General features: G+C 44.3%; 1 protein-coding gene across 4 annotated transcripts in view; it reads left to right on the top strand.

The window, feature by feature from the left end:
• Positions 1–24,865, top strand: part of MPZL1 (myelin protein zero like 1) — a 135,668-nt gene that overhangs the window by 83,873 nt on the left and 26,930 nt on the right. Inside the window, exons 4-5 of one of the 4 annotated variants that reach the window (XM_030203945.1) lie at positions 2,399–2,451; positions 3,433–4,022. The exons of 1 other annotated variant lie outside the window; for it this stretch is intronic. In XM_030203945.1, coding sequence (XP_030059805.1) covers positions 2,399–2,451; positions 3,433–3,651 — 272 coding nt within the window. In that variant the 3' untranslated portion in view covers positions 3,652–4,022. Of the gene's footprint in view, positions 1–2,398; positions 2,452–3,432; positions 4,023–15,161; positions 16,224–24,865 lie in introns of those variants that run through there. 2 more of the 4 variants (XM_030203942.1, XM_030203944.1) reach the window with 2 other exon arrangements.

Here is a 24,865-nt window from a genome sequence, read left to right as displayed (position 1 = left end):
CATATGTTGCACATACCATGTTATGGGTACACTCAGGCACTTATATGTGTGATCAAGATTGTAGCTGATGCCATTATTTGAGAGAAATTTCCACCACTGGCACCAGGAGTAAACAACAATGCAGAGGTTGTAGCACCCTATGTAGTGAGCAGTCTCCTCTGACTGAATATGACAATCTAGGTGTCAACCTGTAGTACCCCACATATGCATACATCAAACAATGAGGCTGTTTGTGCATCCAAGGTTGGAACAACATTTCCTATCTCTTAAAACAGCCATGGCAGTCCCCAAGATGACATTGTATATAGTGCTCATAATCTCCTCAGCATGTGGATATGATACAAGGTTGTTTGCCACACTTACTTTACTTGACAGAGATGGACACACATAACTTCCCCTGCAAACATCAGGAGCGTTCCCCTACCTAGGTAGCACATTGTGTGACTATGATCATGTTAGGCAAGGAGCACTAAGAAAGACTTGGTGTGGAAGGCATGACTGTAGCCACCATGCACAGCATAGATACCCGCAAGTGTGGAGCTAACAGCTGGCTTCTGTCTGCTAGTGTTTATACTGTTAGGTGACAGGTATCACATTTCATGTGTCTGTACTGTGCTCTGTGTTATTTAACCATATGGGATTGCTGTGCTGTGTAGTATATGCTATCATTCTCTTGGTTCTAGGTCAGCTCCCACCTAGACAGTTCCCACCGGACAATTCCCACAGAACTAATTCCCACCACACCAGGGAGGACAATTCCCACTCATAACCCAAAAAACGCACTAGGATAAATCTCCCTCCCTTTTCTCTTCAACATCGCTTTTTATACATCCCCTTCCCCCTTCCAGACATGCAGTTCATGTGGGGGAGCAATGCCTACCCACATCCCCCAAACTAGGTTTCAACCTAATTCATGTTTAATCTGGGATCTAAATATCATAGATAAATAGATAGATACAAAGTGCAGTTCATGGGGGGGGGGGGGCACACCCTCCCAAACTAGGTTTCAACCTAATTCAGCCCCTCAAAATGACACACTGATTACAATTTATAACAAATCACTACTCTGCCTATGAAAAGTTATTCCATTATTATACGTCCTCTGTGTACATCCATGTGCTGCTCTAACCTCCTTGTTTCAGATGCCGTAAAAAAAAATAAAAAATCACCGCCAGGACTTATGGGACCCTATACAAGAAAGAAGCTACAGGCTAGGTAGGGTGGGGAATGTCCGTGGTGGGAATTGTCCCGGTGGGAATTGGTGGGTGGGAACTGTCCTGGTGGAAACTCGCCTGATACATTATCTTAGTAGAGATGTGTTGGTGGCCTGCTAGTCGATGGTTTTAAACGTCTATGTAATGGTGGATGTGCAGGGAATCCATTACTTCTAAAGCTGCCACTGTCAGATTGAGGCACTCTTTTTTGGCCTAAAGACAGATCTGACCTTGCCTTACCACCTATATGCCAAAGGGATGGTGCTACATCCTAAAACATGTCCCAAACTGTCACCATTGAATCCATTCACAGTTTGTTACGCTTACTGCAAAAACCCACTCACAGACTCCTGAGGCAGAAGCTTCAAAAACACAATGCTGGTCTAGTTTTCGGTTTTATTTGAAATAAACACTGTGTGTAAGGTCCACCTGTCTCCTGTGTGTTTGTTGGAAGAGCGGTTTGAGCCATTCAGGCCTGATAGCTCATTTTATGAACGCCACACTTTTAACAAGTCCCAATATTGGCTGTCCTAATATGTCGCACATGCAAGTTAGACCTTATTCACAGATCAGGAGTCACACATATCATATACAACATATGCACCTCTACCTATTCTTAATTCAACAGCACCTCACACACTGGCCACTCTGTCTGTGGGTCCTTCCTAGTGTGTACCTCTCACTGTCGCACAGCACACCTATCACCACTTTGTCTGGATAATGCAAACAACGGGGGAAAGTGCTCTGATATTTAGTGATGTATGTGTCAACTTTGAATTGAGGGTAGTCTCGTACATGAGTATGATTACCACATGGGTTATCCTTTCACACATTCAGCCTGCAGACTCATTGACCATACATCAAACTAGCATGTTGTATGTAAATCCAGAGGTAGTGCATGCATTGTCAAGCTGTACCGGTTGTTTGACACACACCTCTGTTAGGTGGAGGACCAGATAAACTAGCAACTAATGTACCTGACTTACATGGTGGTAGGCCCTCTGGACTGTACAGCCGCTTAGCTTGAATGCACTAACCATGTGGGATACATCTGTCTTTGGCCTGAGTGTTTAGAGTGATGCCAAATGTGAAGCTATAACAGAGGAAGGTAGTGAGGGTGATAGGTGTGCAATGATATGCTACTCAGAGGGATAGAGTAATATAGTGTGTGATCTGTCTGTCAGATGGAAGATCTCAAGAAAAGAGGATGCCCTACAAGAGCAGCAGCAGTTGCAAGGTAAGGTTAGAAGCACTTTCACAGTTTGAACACTCAGCACAAACCATCTGTATACTTGTCTCCCACACCACCCTACCACCCTAGCTTGATATAATAAGTGGATAACCAGCAACATTCCTTGTTTGCGTGGTGGAAACACAATATGGGGTCAACTCACCAATTATGGTGACATGTGAAAAGTGTGCCCTGATGATTATGGCCATTACAGTATCTCAAGGAATGGTGTGAAGGGATGTGTGTATGGGAGGGGTCAGGGGCCCTGCAACTGTGTTAACATCCAAGGAGAGTGGCTAGAAGGCCCTAGCACAGGTCATCCTGGTAGGCAGTAGTGTGCTTTTATCTAGCTAGTACTACTGAACCATTAACTACAAGAAACATCAATCAAATAGCCCTGTCAGCAAAGATCATCAGTGGATATAGCTATGTGTACAGAAACTATGTCCCCAAGTGAGACATGTATACCTGACAGTCCCTGCCACCTGGCTGGGTTTTAGCTGTGTGTGGTGTGATACATACCAATCAGATACTGACATCAGCACTTATGGTTACTGGGCCAACTTGGAGGGTGTTTGGCCTGTGATACACTGCATCCTCACCTGCAAAAATACCTGAATCTGATATTCAGCCACTACCACAAGTGTATGGGTTTTTTTTTTTTTTGGAGGCAGCCACTTGGATCATTATTGACACATGACTGTGTGTTATTCATCACAATCCTGAAGCAAGTAAGTGGGGATGCAGTGGATTTCAGGGCAAACACCCTCCAGTGTGCCCACCAACCATAAGTACTGACCTCAGTACTTCATTTGGATGTATCGCAGCACAGGCCGGTAGAACCAACCAGGTGTTCGGGGTCTGTCAGCCATACATGTTTCATGGGTGCATAGATACTCCAAACCTAGGTACAATTAGGATGTACGTTTCTCTGTGTAAAAGACACATCACCAATTCTCATGCAGCCTTTCTGTTTTGCACTTGCAGCTCAGCAGGTGCCTTGCCAGCAAGAGGTACATAAGGAGGAGGAGGGCAAAGACGAGGCTGATGAGGAAGGCTCCAAGCCACCAACACCAGACCTTCCCCATTTTCTTCGTAGCCATACTGCTCCACCCTCCTATCCATTTGTCTACCTGCTCAGCTCCCTGCACCACCAACACCACCACATTCCATCACTCCCAGTCTCCTCCTTGCAGGCAGGAATAGCTCTAGGGGCAGCTGCAGGTGGTGGTCCACCTTGGAATGCCTCTGAAGAAGGGGACATTTGAGGCCCTGCAAGAGAGATTGGACTGATGCAGGGGGCATTGACCGGAGACTTGAGGGCCATGGAAGGGGCCTTGACTAGCAAGTCTGACCATATCGGGCAGATTGAATATACTCTAGGACAAATGTTAGGACCTTGGGAAATTCTCTAGAGCTTGCAGGCATCGTCGGTCGTGAGCAGCTTTGATGGTCCTCAGCTGTGCTGCACATAGCTGGTTTGGTTCGGCTGGGAGGCATTTGTTCTATCCCTCCCCCTCCTCCCCCATAAGTATTTTTGCTTTGTTTGCCTTTTAAATAACATGTAAATAGTTTTATAATGGAAAACTTTCTTTTGATATATTTTTTGTTACTGTTTTGTTTTGATGTGGTTTTTTTATATTACATTTTGATATTTTTGCAGTAAAGGTGTTCGGTCATTTGTTCAACAATATTGAGCTTTCCAACTCATGCTGCCCATCAAGTGGTCATTAACATGGACAGCTGTTATGCATATACGGCAATGTAGCTAGGTATTGACTTACATCCTCTTCCCTTCATATTGGTCTGTTACTAGACATAGGTTAGGGATTCTCCTTTAGGAATATACTATGTGATCCAGCACATGGGCGGTGTCGTATCTTGTTCACTGCTATGTGATGTTATAAGCCAAATACTATATTTACTCACTAAGGTACATACCATAGTGGTTCGAACGTGAAGGTGCATGTTTAGGATTAGGTGTATGGAGCAGTGTGGGCCACCATGGTAACCCCTGGCATTAATCATATGATCCTAATGAATTGTTACTAATGTGATAGAGCTACATGTGGTCATTTCATGTTTCCCCCCAGAGGGTCTGTCACAGTGAGATTTCCCCTAGGTTTCATTGCACACTCGAACTATAACAGCACCTCAAAACGTGTGTTGGTGGAACTTGTTGCTGTTAAGGGAAAGGGAAATGGGACTTGATATACCACCTTCCTGAAGTTGTTGCAACTACATTCAAAGCGGTTTACATATATTCAGGTACTTATTTTGTACCAGGGGCAATGGAGGGATAAGTGAGTTGCCCAGAGTCACAAGGAGCTGCAGTGGGAATCAAACTCAGTTCCCAGGGATCAAAGTCCACTGCACTTAACCACTAGACTACACATCTCAGCACATTTGAAGGTGATAGCATATATATACCTATGGTGCCTGTTGCCATAATAATGGTGGAGAAAGCACCACTTTGCATTATAATAGGCAGTTGTGAGGTTGCCATATATAAGGCACACAAGTGTAGTGCTGCAGTTGTAGCCATCTAGAAACCGTACTATTGCATTGTACTCCACAGTGCATCTGATATAGGCTTACCAAGAATAGGGAGAAGTGTGGAGGCTTAGGTACTGGCAGTGTCCCACATGTAGCTAAAGTAGTGTCATCAGACTTCCATACAATGATATCCCAAACCCAGCATACTGGTAATGGAGGAGAGTTACTAAAGTGTCTGAGCAGTTTTCAACAAAAAAGGTGAATATGCAACATACATCATGATCATACTAAAACTATATAAAATGTAAAACATACTATCTCTCTATATAAAACGCACCACCAACGTTCTGAAGCCTCACTTTTCCAACGTTCTAAATGTGAGGCGCCGGAGATCAATTTTTCATCCATGACTGTCTGTGATGACCTCGTGGGCGGAGCAATGACACTCACAGACCGTGTCGCACGTCTGATTGGCTGAGTTGGGTGAAGCCAAGGATGACGTCGCCAGCACAGCTGCTCCACAAAAAACCAAGAAAGGGGGAGGAGTAGCGTGTTTCCCTACTCCTCCCCCTGCCTAGGAATTCATGCAACTCTGCACCCCCCCCCCTTCCGATACAAACACAAAACAAAACTCCCCCCCCCCCCACAATGCATCTCATTTTACAACTACAGGCAACGCGCAAACACGAAGATCAGCCTCCTTTCCTTTCCAGGGTCACAGTTCAAATTCCTCAACTCCACCCATGGATCTCATTTCTCATCTACAGGCAACGCACGAGCAGGAAGATCCGCCTCCTTTCCAACCCAGTGTCAGAGTTCAAATTCCTACAGCTCACCCACAACCCCCCCTTCCGAAACCACAACTACTACTTATCATTTCTATAGCGCTGCTACACGTACGTAGCACTGTACACTTGAAACCCCTCCCCCCATGCATCTCACTTTACATCTACAGGCAACGCACGAGAACGAACATCTGCCTCCTTTAAGTTATGACAGCAAGCAAGGAATCACCCTGACAGCAACAAATCACCCACTCCTTTTCCTAGCAACCAGGAAGAGATTTTGCAGCCAATCAGCGATGGACTTATTGTTGGTGCTCCTGCGCTTGGGGCTGACTACTACTCTGTGCTCTGAAGAATTGTTTTCGCGAGGCAGGGTTACAAATGACACAGCTTCCCTGTAGCAGATTGGGAAATGCTTAACATGATCCTAAAAGATGCAACTCCTCCTCCCCGCTTCCAACAGCAAGCAAACCAGCCAAGCAAGCTCGCTCCTGAAGTGTTAACGTTGATGTGGCAATAAAAGGGTTACGGGCTGCAGTCGCTGACATGGTACCATTGTGCTTCTGAGGGGGACACGGGACAGAAAACACAGATTTCTTTTACATTCAATGTGTATTTCCCATGTTAACATGAAAAATACTGAGGGTTTGGTTGGATTTTTAGTTTTCCACTTCAAATTCGCTTTGCTGCGGTTCTGCTTCCTTGGGAAGTACTGTGCATGGTAAAGCACTTTCAGCACTGCTTTTGCACTTAACCTGCAGTTCACAAAACAACATTTTTGAAAGCTTTCTTGCCTTTTACCATATGCTTACAAACATTTAATTACTTGAAAGGAGTATTGACAATTCTTTTCCAAGCATTTCATTCCTGAAATACCTCAGTCAGTAATCTCTTTTCTTCACACACACTCACTATCGGTCTCACACAGTCTGTCTCTCTGTCTTACTCACACAAACACTCTGTCACAGTGACCGCCCCTGTGGTCCACACACACACACACACACACACACTCTCTCTGTATCTCTCTGTCACACAAACACACACACACTCTTTCAGTCCCTCTGTCTCACTCTCACACACACTCACTGTATGATTCACACAGTCTGTCTCTCTGTCTTACACACACTCTCACTCACACAAATACTCTGTCACAATGACCGCCTCTGTGGTCCTGCACACACACTCTCACATCAGATGGAAGGAGAGCAAGGGAAGGAGGGGGTCATGGAACTCAGTTCCACACACACACACTCTCTGTATCTATGTCATACAAACACACAGTCTCTATCACACAGACACACTCTTTCAATCCCTCGGTATCACTCTCACACACACACACTCTCGGACTCACACAGTCTGTCTCTCTGTCTTACACACACTCTCACACACACAAACACTCTGTCAAAAAGGACCGCCCCTGTGGTCCTACACAGGGCCGCCTCCTTCCTCATTATACACCCTTCACTATTACTCCATCTCATTACAATACTTTAATATTAAATATTTGGTTAACAAAAAACAACTAATCAATATAACCTTGCTAGCGCCCGTTTCATTTGTGTCAGAAACGGGCCTTTTTTACTAGTATAAAATATTAAGAATACAACAGCTACATCATGCTATCAACCATAATATTGTTGAAACAATAAGCATTCTGACAAATTTTGCAACCATGAGTTCCAAAGAGATGGTCTACTATAGGAAAACACTCACTTCCGGGTTGAAGTCAATCCGATAATATCCTGTTTAACGAGTCCTTTGTGAGAAGACTGCAACGCACATATAAAAGAATACTTACGTTTTTTAAACAAATATTCAGGACTTCTCAAATTTTAAGGCTTTAAAAATCAGACACAGCATCTTAAATTCCATCGTTTTCTCAACAGGCAACCAGTGGAGTTTATACAGTATTGGTGTAATGTGATCTGAGTTTGGTTTTTGTTGTTTTGCTTCCGATAACAGCTTTGCTGAGGTATTTTGCACCAGTTGTAGGGGTTGTAGGCTAGCTTTAGTAGAACACTAGTAAAAAAGGCCCGTTTCTGACACAAATGAAACGGGCGCTAGCAAGGTTTTCCTCGGAGTGTGTATGTTTGGGAGAGTGTATGTGAGAGTGACTGTTTGAGAGTCAGAGTGAAAGTGTGAGTGTGTGTGAGAGAGAGTGAGTCTGGGTGTGAGTGTGTTTGTGAGAGAGTGTGTGTGTGAGAATGAGAGTGTGTGCAAGTGTGTATGTGAGACACAGTGTGAGAGAGAGTGTGTGTGTGTGGGCGAGAGAGAGAGTGTGTGTGAGACACAGATTCTCTGAGTGAGTGTATGAGACCAAGCGAGTGTGTGAGTGACTGTGTGGCACATAGAGAGTGAATGTGATACAGTGTGAGACAGAGTGTGTGAGAGTGAGAGTCAGAAAGACATTGTATATCAGAGAGAGAGTGTGAGCCGTGCCCTCCCAATCCATGGCCATCTGTCCCCTGGCCCCTCCATTCATCCTTTTCCAGCAATTCCCCTCTCTCCCTGAGCCCTGCCCTCCCAATCAATGCCCATCCATGCTCCTCTGTCCCCTGCCCCCTCCATTCATCCCTTTCCAGCAATTCCCCTCTCTCCCTGAGCCCTGCCCTCCCAATCCATGCCCATCCATGTTTCTCTGTCACCTGCCCCCTCCATTCATCCCTATCCAGCATTTTCCCTCTCTGCCTGAGGCCTGCCCTGCAATCCATATCCATCCATGCCCATCTGTTCCCTCCATTCATCCCTATCCAGCATTTCCCCTCTCCCTGAGTCCTGCCCTTCCAATCCATGCCCATCCATGCTCCTTTGTCACCTGGCCCCTCCATTCATCCCTATCCAGCAATTGCCCTCTCTCCCTGAGGCCTGCCCTGCAATCCATATCCATCCATGCCCATCTGTCTCCTCTATTCATCCCTAGCCAGCAATTTCCCTCTCTCCCTGAGTCCTGCCCTCCCAATCCATGCTCCTCTGTCCCCTGCCCCCTCCATTCATCCATTTCCAGCAATTCCCCTCTCTCCCTGAGCCCTGCCCTTCGCAATCCATGCCCATCCATGCTCCTCTGTCCCCTGCCGCCTCCATTCATCCTTTTCCAGCAAGTCCCCTCTCTCCCTTCCATGACCCCCCCCCCCCTCGCATCCATGCTCCTCTCTATCCCATGTCCCAGCCTGGCCCGCCCTCTTCTCCTCCCCCCCTTCGCATCCATGTCCCCCCTTCGCATCCATGCATCGTTTTGGTTTTTTTTTTCTTCTTTTTCAATTTACCTCCGTGGCGTTTCCGGCAGCGAAGCGTCAGGGAAGGAGGCGGCGCTCCCGACGTGTAGCTTTCCCTTCGCTGTGTTCCGCCTTATTTTGAAGGCGGAACACAGCGAAGGGAAGGCTAGACGTCGGGAGCGCCGCCTCCTTCCCTGACGTTTCGCTTCCGGATTTGTTTGTTTTGTCGCGAGGGCGGGGCAGAGACGGCTGGCTGGCTGGCTTGAAGGGAGGCTTCACACCACGAATCCACGAACCCTACAGCTTCAGTGACGTCAGATGGCTTCAGGGCATGGCTTCAGGGCTTCACAGAACGTTGTCCTCATTAGAACGTTCACGGTGCGTTTTATTATATTAGATGAGAATAGCTATAAAACACAAATAGTGGCAACATTCTATGCTACCAATCCCAGGGCAAGCAGTAGCTTCCCCTTGTCTGTCTCAAAAGCAGACTATGGACTTTTCCTCCAAGAACTTGTCCAAATCTTATTTAAACCCAGATATGCTAACCGCTGTTACTAGATCCTCCAGCAAAGAGTTCCACAGCTGAGTGGAAAAATATTTCCTCCTATTTGTTTTTCAAGTATTTTCATGTAACTTCCTTGTACTTTGAAACAATTTTTTTTTTTTTTTACTTGTTCCAATTCTACTCATTCTACACCACTCAGGATTTTGTAGACCCCAATCATATCTCCCCTCATCAGTCTTCTTTCCAAGCTGAAGAGTCCAAACCTCTCTAGCCTTTCATAAGTTCTGTCCTCTTTATCATTTTGGTCGCTCTTCTTTGAACCTTTTCTAATTCCGCTATATCTTTTTTGTGAATGCAATACTCAAGGTGCAGATGCACCATGGAGCAATACAAAGGCATTATAGTATTTTCAGTCTCATTCACTGTCCCTTTCCCAATAATTCCTAGCATCCTGTTTGCTTTTTTGGCCACCGCTGCACACTGAGCAGAAGATTTCAGTGTATTGTCTACAATGACACCCAGATCTTTTTCTTGAGCGCTGACCCCCCAAGGTGGACCCTACCATCAGGTAACTACGATTTGGATTATTCTTTCCAATGTGCATCACCTTGCATTTGTCCACATTAAATTTCTTCTGCCATTTGGATGCCCAGTCTTCCAATTTCCTAAGGTCTTCCTGCAATATTTCACAGTCCACATGTGTTTTAACAACCTTGAATAGTTTTGTATCATCTGCAAATTTGATCACCTCACTTGTTTCAATTTCCATATCACTTATAAATATGTTATATAGTACCAATCCCAGTACAGATCCCTGCGGCACTCCATTGAGAGAAATGACCATTTAATCCTACCATCTGTTTTCAGTCCAATAACCAATTCCTAATCCACACCAGAACCTTGCCTCTTATCCCATGACTCTAATTTTCTCAGGAGTCTCATGAGGAACTTTATCAAAAGCTTTCTGAAAGTCTAGATACACTACATCAACTGGCTCACCTTTCTCCACATGTTTATTCTCCTTCAAAGAAATGAAGCAAATTGGTAAGGCAAGACTTCCCTTGGCTGAACTCATGCTGACTCTGTCCCATTAAACCATGTTTGTCTACGTGTTCTATAATTTTATTCTTTATAATAGTTTCTGCTATTTTGCCTGGCACCAACATCGAACTTACCAATCTATAATTTCCTGGATCACCCCTAGAACCCTTTTAAAAAATCGGCATCACATTGGCCACTCTCCAATCTTCAGGTACTATGGACGAGCTTAACGACAGGTTACGTATTACTAACAGCAGATCGGCAATTTCATGCTTGAGTTCTTTGAGTACCCTTGGATGTATGCCATCCGGTCCTGGTGATTTACTACTCTTTAATTCGTCAATTTGACTCAGGACATCTTCCAGGTTCACTGAGATTTTTCAGTTCCTCCGCATTATCACCCTTGAAAGGCAGATCTCTTACTTCATCTTCCCTAAAGACAGAAGCAAAGATTTAATTCACTGTCTCTGCTATGGCCTTGCCCTCCCTGAGCGCCCCCTTTGCTCCTTCGTGATCTAACGGTCCCATGATTCCCTCGCAGGGTTTCTGCTTCTGATTACCTGAAAAAGTTGTTACTGTAAGTTTTTTAGCCTCTGTGGCAAGTTTCTCTTTATATTCTGTTTTAGCCTTCTTTATTAGTGCTTTGTATCTGACTGCCAGTGGTTATGTTGCTTTTTATTTTCTTCATTTGGGTCCTTTTTCCATTCTTTGCAGTACAATCTTTTGGCTGTCGTGGCCTCTCTTATTTCACCTTTTAACCACGCTGGCTGACGTTTCTCTTCTTTCCACCTTTGCAAATACATGGAATTCATCTGGCTTCCAAGATGGTATTTTTGAATAACGTCCTAACCTTTGCAGCCGATCCTTTTGTTTCTTTTATTTTTTTACCATTTTCCTCATTTTATTATAATCACCCTATTGAAAATTAAATGCAGCTACAGTAGATTTTCTTTGTGGGATCATCCTTGATAGTAGCTCAGACTTGATCATGTTATGATCACTGTTTCCCAGGGGACCCAACACCACCACCTTTTGCACTATGCCCTGCATGCCACCAAGGACCAGATCCAAAATGACTCCCTCCTCTCATCAGTTCCTGGACCAGCTTTTCCAAGAAGCAGTCATTTATTACATCTGGAAATTTTATCTCCCTGGCACTCCCTGATGTTACATTTATCCAGTCAATACTGGGGTAATTGAAATTGCCTATTATTATAGTGTTGCCCAATTTGCCAGCTTAATCTCTAAACATATCTTCATCCGTCTATTCGTTCTGTTCTGGTGGACGGTAGTACAGCCCTACACTAATACTCCTCCCCTTCACACATGGAATTTGTATCCATAATGATTCCATGCTGCTATCTGTCATGTGAAATGTTTATTTGACTCAATTCCCTTTTTAACATATAGCGTAACCCCCCTCCAACCCCCCTCCAATTTGATCCTCTCTATCATTACGATACAATTTGTACCCTGCTAACACAGTGTCCTATTGATTGTCCTCTTTCCACCAAGTCGCTGAGATGCATATTATATGTACCTCATCATTTAGTGCTATATATTCTAACTCTCCCATCTAATTTTTTAGGCTTCTAGCATTTGTATACAGGCACTTCAAATTGTGTTTTTTTCCTTTGATCTACAAGGTGCTTAGAAATTGAAGGGGATAATATGCATCCCTTATCCTGCTCTCATTAATCACAACTGGCTTACTTTCAGGATTGTTGAAACCTCTCTACTGGGATTCCCTAAATGTCCTGTTTCAATAGTATCCTTCAAGGATACTCCACATCGAACCACGTGCTCCAAGGCTAAGCAGATACAACAGCAAACTGGAGATACTTAAAATTAGATATTTCACCTTTTTCACACATATCAGCAGACATAACACTTACCTTTGGGGACAGATTCTCTGGGCATGCATGCAAACCTTGGTGTGGAAAGGGGCAATGTAATCTGTCTACAAACAGGACCGTTAGGAGCTGTAACGTGTAACAAGAAAAGAAAGAAAATAAATCACAGTTAACTAAACTTACAGATATAGACATAACCCTAACATAGAGTGATCTTCTGAAGGATATGCTCCTGAAAGTCTATAGAACCCATGACCTAGTACAGAATAAATTAATGTCTAGCAGCCTGAAAATCTAAATTGCATCTCATAGTGGCAGAACAGTACCATCATATATACAGGGTATTTCTGGAGCATACTTATATACACCTTTGGACTTGCATCAGCAGACCAGCAGAGATCCAGACTGTCAGCATTTTGGGCCACTCTGGCAAAGAAGGCAGCAAGCACTGTAGTGCCTTAAACAGTATTTTGTGGGTGCGCTATGACATGTCTGTGTCATATATGTGCTCTCTTCAATAACATGTGCCTGATGTCATGATTCCCATTTTACATGGGCACTTGTGTACTTGAATAACATAATCATGAGCTAAGGGCTTCAGAGAAGTGTAAACACACTACAAACACTGTACTACAGTCAACTGTTTATTTGCGTATATGTATGGGGAGTGGTAGGTGTGAGTGAAAAAGAATGTGTACATACCTTCCTAGCCTTCTGAGCTCCATTTTTTTTTGAGGGATGTAGAGAGGTGTGCAGTTTTGGAGAGAGGAGTTAGTGGAGGGGGGGGGATTCAGAGGAGTGAGAGGGATGACATACTCAAGGAGGAACAAGAGAGGAAGGCAAGAATAGGTGAGCATAAGGCACCACCTGGACCATCACTGAGCACTTAGGAGAGGCAGAGCCAGGAAGGAGCTGTGCCTGCAGCCACACAGCCACTGTTTCCATCAGGCCAGTTCCTACCACCTCCACCTGCCAAGTCAGAGGGACAGGAAAGGAAAGTCACCAGCAAGACCCCCTAATGAAGAGCAAGGACAGGGACAGGAGTGGCTGAGAGCGATTAAATTCTCTGACTATGAAATGGTGCTCACAAACTCTGTTCTTTGGGGATGCCAGCAGTAAACTCTATCCAAAGCCTCAAAGGGACTGCATATAGGGAGCAATAGCCCAAGCTGTCAGCAACTTGGATGTTGATGTGCGCAATCCTGAACAAATCAAACACTGGGTTTGGGATATCAAGCAGGATGTAAAAAAGAAAAGAGCTGCCATTCTAGCACACATGAGAGGAACCTCTGACTGCCCTGGAGGAGCGGCTCGTAGCTGCTATTGTGCCCGAATATTTTGTTGGCGTGGGAGAGCGGTTTGAAACCGAGGCAGAAGGTGCAGGTGGGTGTTCAGATGTCTACAGTTAATATCTATTAGTAAGGTTGAAAACATATGTAATTTTCTTACACGGTTTGAGACTGGGTGTCATCCAGGTAAGCATGTGTCCCCAGCTTACAAGAAGGATGGTAACACAGAAATCAGAGTACCTAGCCTTAACATCAAGCAACATGCTGTACCACTGGGCAATATGCCTGCTTTATGTGCCAAAATTAGTTAAGTGTGTGTACACCTTTCAAATGTATCTGTAAAATATCTGGTATGGCAAGTGCTTACTCATGATGTTTATGTAGCTTTGGACAGTCAAATGATATAATTATGATATGTGATGATGACGACATATTACCTAATGTGTGTCCTACAGACATCCTCATTTCTCACTATCATATTCAGAAAACAAAGCCTAAGCTTTGAACATCACAGTTGTCACTGTGTGTATCCTCACCATTATTGACAGATAAATAATGTATGGTAATGTTAAGCACAGGCATGGGATACTTCTATCATTATTAAGCCCTGATATACCACACTCCCATGGGCTAGGCCTCAAAGGAATGCCACAAGCTATTTGTGAATTAGAGAATGGACATCAGTTTGGCAGCTTACTGTTGGCCCCCAGCTGAAGGCAATGTCAGGATCACAGTACTCTGATACTGCCATTTTACTTTAATCAGACAAAACCCACACAACAAAGCACCCACAGCAGAATATATATAGCATCACTGAGTGTAACGTCAGCTGTGAACCTGTCTTTGTGTTGAAAAGAAACAAATATGATGATTACATAGACCCTAGAAGTGCCTTAAAGCTTCTTCCTTTCATATTGTCTCAAGGGAGCAGCAATGTGTGGGAATTCATGTTCACAACATTACACTAATCTGTAGGTTTCCTTGGACTTGTGATGTGACAGTTGAGATCGGACATGTTACTGCACATATTGCAACATCCTCCAGGTTGGATGTGTACTTTTAAGCCCAGTACTGTCCATCTTGGCTAAACCTCATTGTAGTACAGTTAGAAAGCTAGGCCAGTCAAGCTCACATATACCAGGTGGACATGCACATTTCCAGTGAGTTTGAGGGTTGCAGTAGTGGCACAAATGACTAAAGAGATGTGCCTACAAGTTTGGACAGACCCAGGCTTTGGTGGCTTCAGATAGAATAATTGGAGTCGCACAAACTTGCGGGAAATTGTATTAAGTATGGGAAATCTTTATCTCTAGCCTAACGTTGTCCACCCAGCTTGAGAAATGTAAATACATGAAGGAAATGATGACAGGAAGGGGAAGCCTTTTTTTTTCCATATAGGAATTGAATCAAATGAATGAGAAGTACCCATAGCCTTATACAATATGATGGAAGACAAATTTCATGCTAAGATTTTCTCCCATAGTATTGTACATACAGGAATAACAGGATTTTGGATCTGTTGTTCATTACAGGACCAGGTGGCAGAGGAGGTGGTGCAGCCGGTGGCAAAGGATATCAAAGGTGTCACTGGTATCAGATGTGGAGGAGCTTTCTCCGGAGGTGGAAAGGCCGGAGGAGGTACAGCTGTCCAGACAATCCATTATCCTGCAGCCACAAGAACTACCTGTATCACCTATACAACACACTGGGAGCTTCCGGAATGCTGAGAGGCTGGAGACACTACATAGCCTACAAAGGAGCCTCTTTGAGAGGCTGGAGGAAGCAATTAGGGAGGATATACAAAGCCTGCAGAAGAGCCTCAGGCTTGAAATAAGAGAAGGGTTTGGCCTAGTGGCACAAGCAATAGTGACCACCTGACTACTGCTATACTGCAGCAGCAGCAGCCGCAGTCTCAGCAAGGTACTGCTTGTCCTCAACAGGCCTATCTAGGCCAACAGGAGCCAAGGCATGGCCCCAGAGGAAGGGATCATGGGCCAGGCCATCACCCCCGAGGAAGGTCCAAGAAAGAATATAGTGGGCAGAAATGGTTTTGCAAAGGAATGTTTTTTATGCATTGATGTTATTTTCTGGGGTTGTGGATGGCACATTAGGGAGACAGATATGATTATTTTCCTTAAGTGTTAAGTTTTTGGACACAAATAGCCATGCACGTATCTGCCTATCTGTGATTCACCCTTCATGGCCTGAAGGAAAGGCTGATTTAGGGGGAAGCTAAGCTTTTTGAGCCCCCCAAAAAGCCCATAAATTTAGGGTCTCGGCTTATAGTCGAGTCAGAAGAAATTTCTGCGGTGACTGGCACTTCTCTCACTTCCTGCTCCCTCCCCGTACCGCACTGACCGGCACTGCGCCCTCCTGGCTGTTGCCGTCACTGACAAGGAAGTGGGGCCTTGAGGATGCAGAGATGCTGAACGCCCCACTTCCATGTCAGCAACGGCAGCAGAAGCTGGGAGAGAGAGTTAAGAAATGCCGGTCAGTGTGTGGGGGGAGACACAAGAGAAGAATGCTGGTCATGTGGGGGGAGTAAAAGAGGAAGAGAATTGGGGGGAGGGGGCAGGAAGCAAGATGAAAAATGCCAGTTATGTGGAGGGGGGGGGGGGGGAGTTAGAGAAGGAGAGAATTGGCAGTCATTGAGACACTCGTGGATGGGGGGAGGAGAAGGCAAAAATTCCTTCTGCAGTTTTCAAGAAGTAATTGTTAGGAGAGGGAGAGAAGTGGCACTCATCTTGTGGTCCCTGGCTGGTTGGCCTCTTGGGGGGGGTGTTCTTCTGACCCCTGGACAAATGCTAGTGTCACTGTATCTGGGCCTAGGTGTTAGTGAACTTGGGTGGCCGGCCTCTTGGAGGTTTTGTTTTTCTGACCCATGGACAAATGCTAGTGTCACCATGCACGGGCATCGGTGTTAGTGAAGATCAACCACAAAAGTGGAGGAACAGGAAACTCATATGAACATAGAAGGGTACTCAAAAGATTAATGCGCCTTTGGCAGCACCGGCCACTCACAAGGTGTTTTAAGTTTCTGTAAAGACTGCATCATCTAAAATGTTCTTTGTGAAGAATCAACATTAAAATCTGATGTGTTTAGTATCTTTACATTTATAATCAAGACTTCCGAGACAGGCATTTGTGCTGAAACACTGTGCCTTGTCAGGTCTCACTGAACTAAGAATAAATCCTGTATTCTACAGTCATTGTCTCCCTTGTGTTTTTTGATGTGTCCTGTTGACTGCACTACTCTTTTGAATATCCATAGGTGTTAGTGAGCCATCATTCAACTACATCTATTGCAAAAATGTTATAGTGGAAATGTCTGAATAAGAGCATACCTGTACCTGAAGATATGATAGGTAGAGCCTTACCTTCCAAGTACAATGTTTTGAAGCTGCTTAGGCAATAGAACTGACATTTTTGGTATATGATATGTGAACCTTAATCAGACACATCCCTCAGCCTCACGTGTTACTTTGAAGTTCAGAGACAGTCTAATAGATGTTTGTCTCTGTGTGTTTTAATGTGTGGTCTGACTCAGTTGTGGCTAGCAGCTGAGCCAACCAGACTTGAGACAGTCTCTGTGTGTTTTAATGTGTGGTTTGAATGAAATGAATTGACTATACACCGTATTTGGGCTTGAAGAAGCCAACCAGATGATCAATGTGGAATAATGAATTAGATGAGTAATATCTGGGGATAATCAGGTTAATACTATGTTTTCTTTTTTCTGTTTACTGTTTAATTGATCTCCTTGTCTTATTTCACTCTCCCTATTTTTCTTCACTTTGTGGTCTAAGAAAGAGAAAGATTGTATATAATCCATATATCTAGTTGGGATTGTTTTCTTCTTATATTGTATTAATGTGCAGTCATCTCTGTATTACTGTTTGCAAGTGACCCTTGTAAAATGAAAATTATAAATAAATGATTTAAATTAATGTGTGGTTTGACTCAGTTATGGCTAGCAGCTGAGCCAACCAGACTTGAGACAGTTAAATAAGCAAATTGGACACAGGTTTTCTACCTGCACGAGCCAGACTTGTTGACAACTGCTGAGGCTGCTCAGCTAATGCTTTGTCTTTTCATATTGTAACAGACATGACAAACACTTTGGCTATACGTGTGCTTCTATCAGTGCTCTGACACCTCCATGAACCATGCCTGTTTCAGGATGCTTTGTAACCTTCATGTCTGACATGTTTTTCAAAGGTGCTCAGTAATCTTCCCTCCCCTCCAATGTCTGTCTCTCAGATGCACAGAAATGACTGATAGTTCCTTGACCTGCTATATTATGTGTATCGTGAGTGAGTCCATATATCTGGTGTAGACAGGAGCTGAGCATTCTTGTGTGACACATTTCCAGTTGCTGGATGAGTCTGTGGTATGACACCTCCCGTAACTTCTGTTGGCAGTCAGCTGAGACCACATGACTGTGTTCTTCTGACAGTATTGATACCTCCTCTACTCTGACCGCCATTTGCTGGCAAGTTTGCATGTCAGATGTTTTTAGTACATGAGCATCTAGCACTAATATTACCCCTCCCTTACCTAGAAATGTTGCATATACCTGCTAACCCTAGCTTTGTGTCACTCTCTCTCATATCTCTTGAGAGGCAAGTGTATTTAGTTCTATATCCCGACCTGTGGCTACTATGCCCTTAGACTGATAATCTGACATATGTATATTGAAGAAATGGTTGGGACACCTTAACACATGGCCTCCCCTCTGGGTGCTCCTCTTTGTCTATTCTCATACAGCTGCACAATGTATGTGAGGACATGTCTTTGTCCTGACACACCATAGGTGTGGTTGTGTCAGGTTCTCTATTGCTTGATAGGTTCTCCACCTATCGGTCCTAATGTAATATACAGAGACTAGTAAAAAAGGCCCGTTTCTGTTTTAAAGGAAATGTTTGAGAGAGTGTGAATGTGCGAGTGTGTGTGTGACAGAGAGAGAGTGAATCCATTCCTTCTATCCTGGATTCCTTTGTGTTTATCCCACTCATGTTTGAATTCCATTACCGTTTTCATCTCCACCACCTCCTGTGGGAGGGCATTCCATATATTTACCACCTGTTCCGTGAAAAAATACTTCCTGACATTACTCCTGAGTCTGCCCCCCTTCAGCCTCAATTCATGCCCTCTAGTTCTACCGCCTTCCTGTCTCTGGAAAAGGTTTGTTTGCAGATTAATACCAATTTGAACGTCTGTATCACATCACCCCTGTTTCCGTCCCCGCAGGAATCCCGCAAACCCTATGCAGGGCTACTAGCGGCTTATCCGGATATTGTGTGCTTCTTGCGTGGGGTGTTGAAGCTTCGTCCTCTGTTGCGTAATCCGTGCCCTACTTGGAGTTTGCAGCTCGTTTTGCGGGCTGTGCAGTCGGTGCCTTTTGAACCGCTTTGACAGGCTTCAGAGAAAGATCTTACGCTTAAGGCAGTTTTTTTGTGGCCCTGGCGTCAGCGCGTAGAATGTGAGATTCAGGTTCTCTCATGTCGAGACCCCTTCTTGCAGTTTTCGGAATCTGGGGTCACGGTCCGCATGGTACCCTCATTTCTTTCTAAAGTAGTGTCAGCGTTTCACCTGAATCAACCTCTTTTTCTTCCTTCATTTCGAAAGGAGGACTGTCTGGATTCCTTTCGACTACTATGCCTTTTGGATGTGCGGTGTGTACTTTTGCAGTACTTATAGATGTTTAACAAGTTTCTGTGCTCTGATCACCTGGTCGTCCTATTTTCGGGTCCGCGACGAGGTTTTCCAGCTTCTAAGGCCACAATTGCACGGTGGCTTAAGGAAGCGATCGTTTCAGCTTATCTTTTGGCCAGGAAATCTCCACTGGACGCTTTGAAAGCACATTCTACGTGTGCACAGGCTTCTTGGGTGGAGACTAGCATGTTTTCAGTTCTAGAAATCTGTCAGGTGGCAACGTGGGCGTCTCATCTTTCATTTGCTAAGCTTTATCGTCTGGATATTAAGCTTTATCATCTGCATCACACAACTAACACACCAAGCTCCTGAAAGTGTGTATGAAATGATGAGGCAGGTGTAAATGGGTAACACACAAAATAATAGCACAGAACTGGAACCAAGGCAATCGGTATTCCTATGTTAGTAGAAAAGCTAAAATAGTAATACAATGAGTAGGTAGAAAGAGTCAATCTCTGACATAAACCTGAGATAATAGCAAGGAAGAGGATATGGATAGCTTCCTTGTATCGTCTCTGTCTCTCACTCAATATGTTTTTCTCTCGTGCTGAGAAAAGCGGTATATATAAGTATACATGCCACATATGTTGCAAGTTATTTTCCAACAGCCACATATACTGTGCATCCTTTCAATGTGAAAATTGTACTGTGGTGGAGCTTGATTGCCTTCACTTGTTCCAACTCAATCTTCCAAATATTGCGTTGGTAAAAGGCCACAAATATGGGCCAAAAACATTACTGCCTGAACCATTTCACAGAAGCTATGCAATAACACCCCGATTATGAACTGACATTCCACAACAGGATGGACATTTTGATTTCATCTCCCAAAAAGGATATATGCACATGAAAATGTGTTACTTGCTGTCAGCTGCATCTCTAAATGAGGTATACCTTTCCATTACCACTAGCTCCATGCAGTGCACTTGATGCTGATCCTATAACGCTTAAAGATCATCAATCATAGCACACATCATTGTAGGCAGGACATAATACCAAGTGGGTACGGCATGACTGTGGCGCACAATATATATCCCATTTTGAGTGATGAAACCACGGACCCACAGCTCCACACTACAACAGCAGTCTAGTTTTGTCAAACGTAATGCTCACCTTCTGGGAGACCATTTCTTGACCCACACAAGAATCAAGGTGGTGAGTGAACAGCAGGAATGGCACATACTGGCAAAAGAGACACATCCATCAATGACATTCCAAATTGTGTACCTCAAAAAATTAGGCACCACATCTGTAAACACACACTGCACATACATCACACCGGATTCCCACTCAGTATGTTTGCCTGTACACCTGCAGGGGGACAGGAAGGATCTGGTCATAGATCTGGATTAACATCCATTGGGTTACCATACCTGAGAGCAATATTGTGGAGCATGCAACAGGTCAGTTCTGCAAGTGTAGCAGGATCATGCATTGGAGTGAGAAGCCAGCTATAACAGCCATATCCTGCGTCACCTAGAAGATTAGTATAGAATAATGTTATCAGGTGATATGTAAGCTGCTCAGTATAAAGTCAGTGCTAAACATGGGCTTCTAATGAACCTGTTTTGACCTGCAGAGACTATCAGACATGAGTAACAAGTTAGGAGTCCCTTATGTACTGCAACCATTAATAACTATCTGAATATGAAACAACATTTGCACATCAAGCAGGAACCTGTGGAACAAATGTCAAGTGATAGGCCACCAAGAATCAGCCTGATCACCTGTTATATGACCCTTCTCTTCATGCTTTTAGCACAGTGCAATAGGTTGTATTGTGTCCCGGTGATGAGGGACTGCAAAGTAAAATGGGACCTCCTCCATGAAAAGGGCACTGTGGTTTAATCTGGAAAGAGGGAACAGAACATCTGTTTACATTGATGTAATATGCAGGCCTTGCCACCTTCCTAACAGGCAGAAGTGGACAGATTTAATTGAAGACTTCCTTAGTGTCTCAGATGTACCATCCTTAACAAGGATCCCTTCCTGCCAGCAGATGAACTTTCTCATTGCCATCAGTGGTATACCTACTGGTGCTCAGAAGAAAAGCTACAGTATTTCTCTACCTTCAAGAGATGGTAGGTTGTTCAGGCTGGTGCTCCTGGTCCCTGGCCCAGCTCTTCCCATATTGTATGCAGGTGCCATACAGCTTGGTCAAGCCTAGCGGCTGGCTCTCAGGTTCCCAGATCCACAAACCAGACCTGGCTGCGCATGGAGCTTACAGCATTGTTCCACTGACTCCAGTCATCGCCTGATGGTGACCACTGGGTGAGGTGTATGGCTCGACCCCCACAGGCCCTATCATAGGGGGAGTATGGGTCCCCATTCCCCCCCCCCCCCCCGCTGCCCTTGTATCTTGTTGGGTTCTCCAGCTCCAGGCAGACAAAATTTGGACTGGGTTTTGGTTTACCTTTGTTCCCTGTCATAGGGAATACAGCGAGGTGGGAGGACTGTATTTCAAGAAAACTTGCACACACCCTGTGGAGCCAGAGAGGAGGAGGCAAGATTTACCCTCTGTTGTCTTCTACTCACTCAGTTCCTAACCTAGTCTGTCACTGCTGAATTATTTGTGGTTAAAGGCATGATGAATGAGGGTCATACATTAATGCAACTTGTGCGTGAACTTACTTATGAATTGTTTAGGGAATTGTATGATAGCATTAGTAGTTTTGTGCAAGGTCACATACCCACATATTGCTTCCTTCAGAAGCAGTTTGTGATGCTTTTGCCAAAGTCACCTGTCTTCCTATTGAACCTTCAAATTCAAATTGGTTTTAATTTAGGTACTGCAATTCCTTTATATGTAGATATGAATTGTATGGAAATTGCTTTTGTACTAAATTTGCATTTAATTTTGCCCAAGAATGTATACCAGCTGAAACAAGTTATTAATGTTAGTACTTGGAAAGATAATCTGTACCTCCATGTAGAGACTCCAAAGTACATTGTTTACGAACAGAAAGACTCTTGTCATATTTAGTTCCTAATTTTGACTCTTTGTCAGAAAAATAAGGACATCCATTGGTTGTGCCCTGGTAAGCATTTCCTGAAAGATACCACTGAAGCTCTGTATGGCTTGTGCACGAGAAATGTAAGGTTATTTTTCAGACACTACTGTTCCCATTGAGTATAGTGTATGGTTAGGTGGAGGGGCATAATCGAAAGGGACGCCCAAGTTTTGTTGAGGACGTCCTCGCAAAACGTCCCGATGGAAGGGCGGGGAAACCCATATTATCGAAACAAGATGGACGTCCATCATGCATTTCGATAATACGGTCGGGGACGCCCAAATCTTGAAATTTTGGTCGTCCTTAGAGAGAGTCATCCCTAGACTTGGTTGTTTCCGATTTTCAGCGATAATGGAAACCAAGGATGCCCATCTCAGAAATGGCCAAATGCAAGCCCTTTGGTCGTGGGAGGAGGCAGCATTTGTAGTGCACTGGTCCCCCTCACATGCCAGGACACCAACCGGGGACCCTAGGGGGCACTGCATTGGACTTCATAAAATGCTCCCAGGAACACAGCTCCCTTACCTTGTCTGCTGAGCCCCCCTTAAAACCCACTACCCACAACTGTACACCACTACCATAGCCCTTACAGGTGAAGGGGGGCGCCTAGATGTGGGTACAGTGGGTTTTGGAGGGCTTGCTGTTTCCTCCACAAACGTAACAGGTAGGGAGGGGTGCACTGCATCCACTAAAACTGCGCCAGGTACCTGCATACTGCTGTGATGGACCTGAATATGACATCTGAGGCTGGCAAAAAATATTTTGAAAGATGTTTTTTGAGGGTGGGAGGGGGTTAGTGACCACTGGTGGAGTAACAGGAGGTCATTCCCGATTCTCTCTGATGGTCATCTGGTCATTTTGGCCATCTTTTTGTGCCTTGGTTGTAAGAAAAACAGGACCAAGTAAAGTTGTCCAAGTGTTCGTCAGGGACGCCCTTTTTTTCCATTATGGGTCAAGGACGGCCATGTGTTAGGCACGCCCAAGTCCCGCCTTCGCTACGCCTCCGATTCGCCCCCTTGAACTTTGGCCATCCCTGCGACGGAAAGCAGTTGGGGACATCCAAAATTGGCTTTCGATTCTACCGATTTGGACGACCCTGGGAGAAAGATGCCCATCTTCTGATTTGTGTCGAAAGATGGGCATCCTTCTCTTTTGAAAATGAGCCTGTTTGTATACCCCAGATTGAAATTAGTAAGCATGATATTACCACTCATTTTTGTTTGATTGCTGTACCCAAGAATTCATTTGTTAATGTTGGAGGCTAACAGATTAATTCTCCACTATGATGCATCTTTGTATTTTCTTATATTAAAATAGTAACTTGCTTGTGCCTTGCCTATCATTTATTTTGATTTTATTGTTTCATGAGTTAAGACTTCTACTAACACTACCTGCTGTTCGTGTATTCATTTATATGTTATATTTAGCTCATTTATGAAGTTTTCTTTGAACATTATTGTATGATTTGCTGAAGTTATACTCTTGTGTGTGATTTTAGTTTATCATTTATGCCTTGTGTGTGTTTTTTTAGATTTTGCTTTCTTGTATCTTTTTTTGCTTTAATTAATATTTGGATGTATTGCATTTATTTTCTCTTGACCATGGCTTCTGATTCTAACCTCTCTAGTTATATTGTTAGCTAGGGTGAAGATGGAATAGTTACTCCACCTTCAAGGGGGAGAACATTAGGGGTATGCCCTATCGCTTACCTTTTGCAGGCTGAAGCCTGACTAGGCCATGAACCATCCTTTTCTGAGTAATATTGTCATGAATGCTACAAGACTTCCTTTTGCAGTCTTCTGACTGACATCTTCCAAGGACATGCTGAACATCCACATTTGCTCTCTGGTATGAAGCCTGGAGCAGTGAGGTTCACACAGACACAGTAATGAGGTAATCCTGGTCAGCCAGCTCGTTAGGGAGCCATCCTGTACCAGCCCTGATAAGGAGTACCAGCTGCAAGACTGTGGGCCTCATTATTCGTGGACTGTATATCATCTGCTGGACAGATATATATAGAAAAGCCATCTGAGACTCACTGGGCAGAGCAGAACCCAGGCTTTTTGAAGAATTTTGGGATCCAGAGGGACAGAAAAGAGAGTTGATGGTGTATGGATCTCTCTGAGGAGAGGGACTAATTGTCATTATCTCCTATGAATTGTACCTCTCTGTACCCTAGTCTACTACAGAAAAGCTTTAGCTTAGTATTTACGGCTTCTAACACACTGTGAGAATCTGGCAACCTGTGCCATGCAGAGATGTGTCTGATAAATTCCTGATATCACCCAGCTATTGCTGGGAACTTGCTATGGGACAGCTTGAGCCTCAACAAGGATCCTGTCCATCAGTAGTGACTCTGTTGCGAGACACACTGCCAGGGGGTGAGAAAAAGGGTTTGCATCTATGGTCTAGGGATAGTTAGTTTTCTGTTCTTGGCCTGCAAGGACATGTTAGATTCCCAGGTGCATGGTCTATGAGCCTAATAAAATATATATATATTTGCTGTTTTT

This window comes from Microcaecilia unicolor, chromosome 5 (genome assembly GCF_901765095.1).
Source record: "Microcaecilia unicolor chromosome 5, aMicUni1.1, whole genome shotgun sequence".
NCBI classification, from domain to species: Eukaryota; Metazoa; Chordata; class Amphibia; order Gymnophiona; family Siphonopidae; genus Microcaecilia; species Microcaecilia unicolor.
The sequence above is the reverse complement of the archived record's forward strand: the minus strand, read 5'-3'. Positions and strand labels throughout refer to the sequence as shown.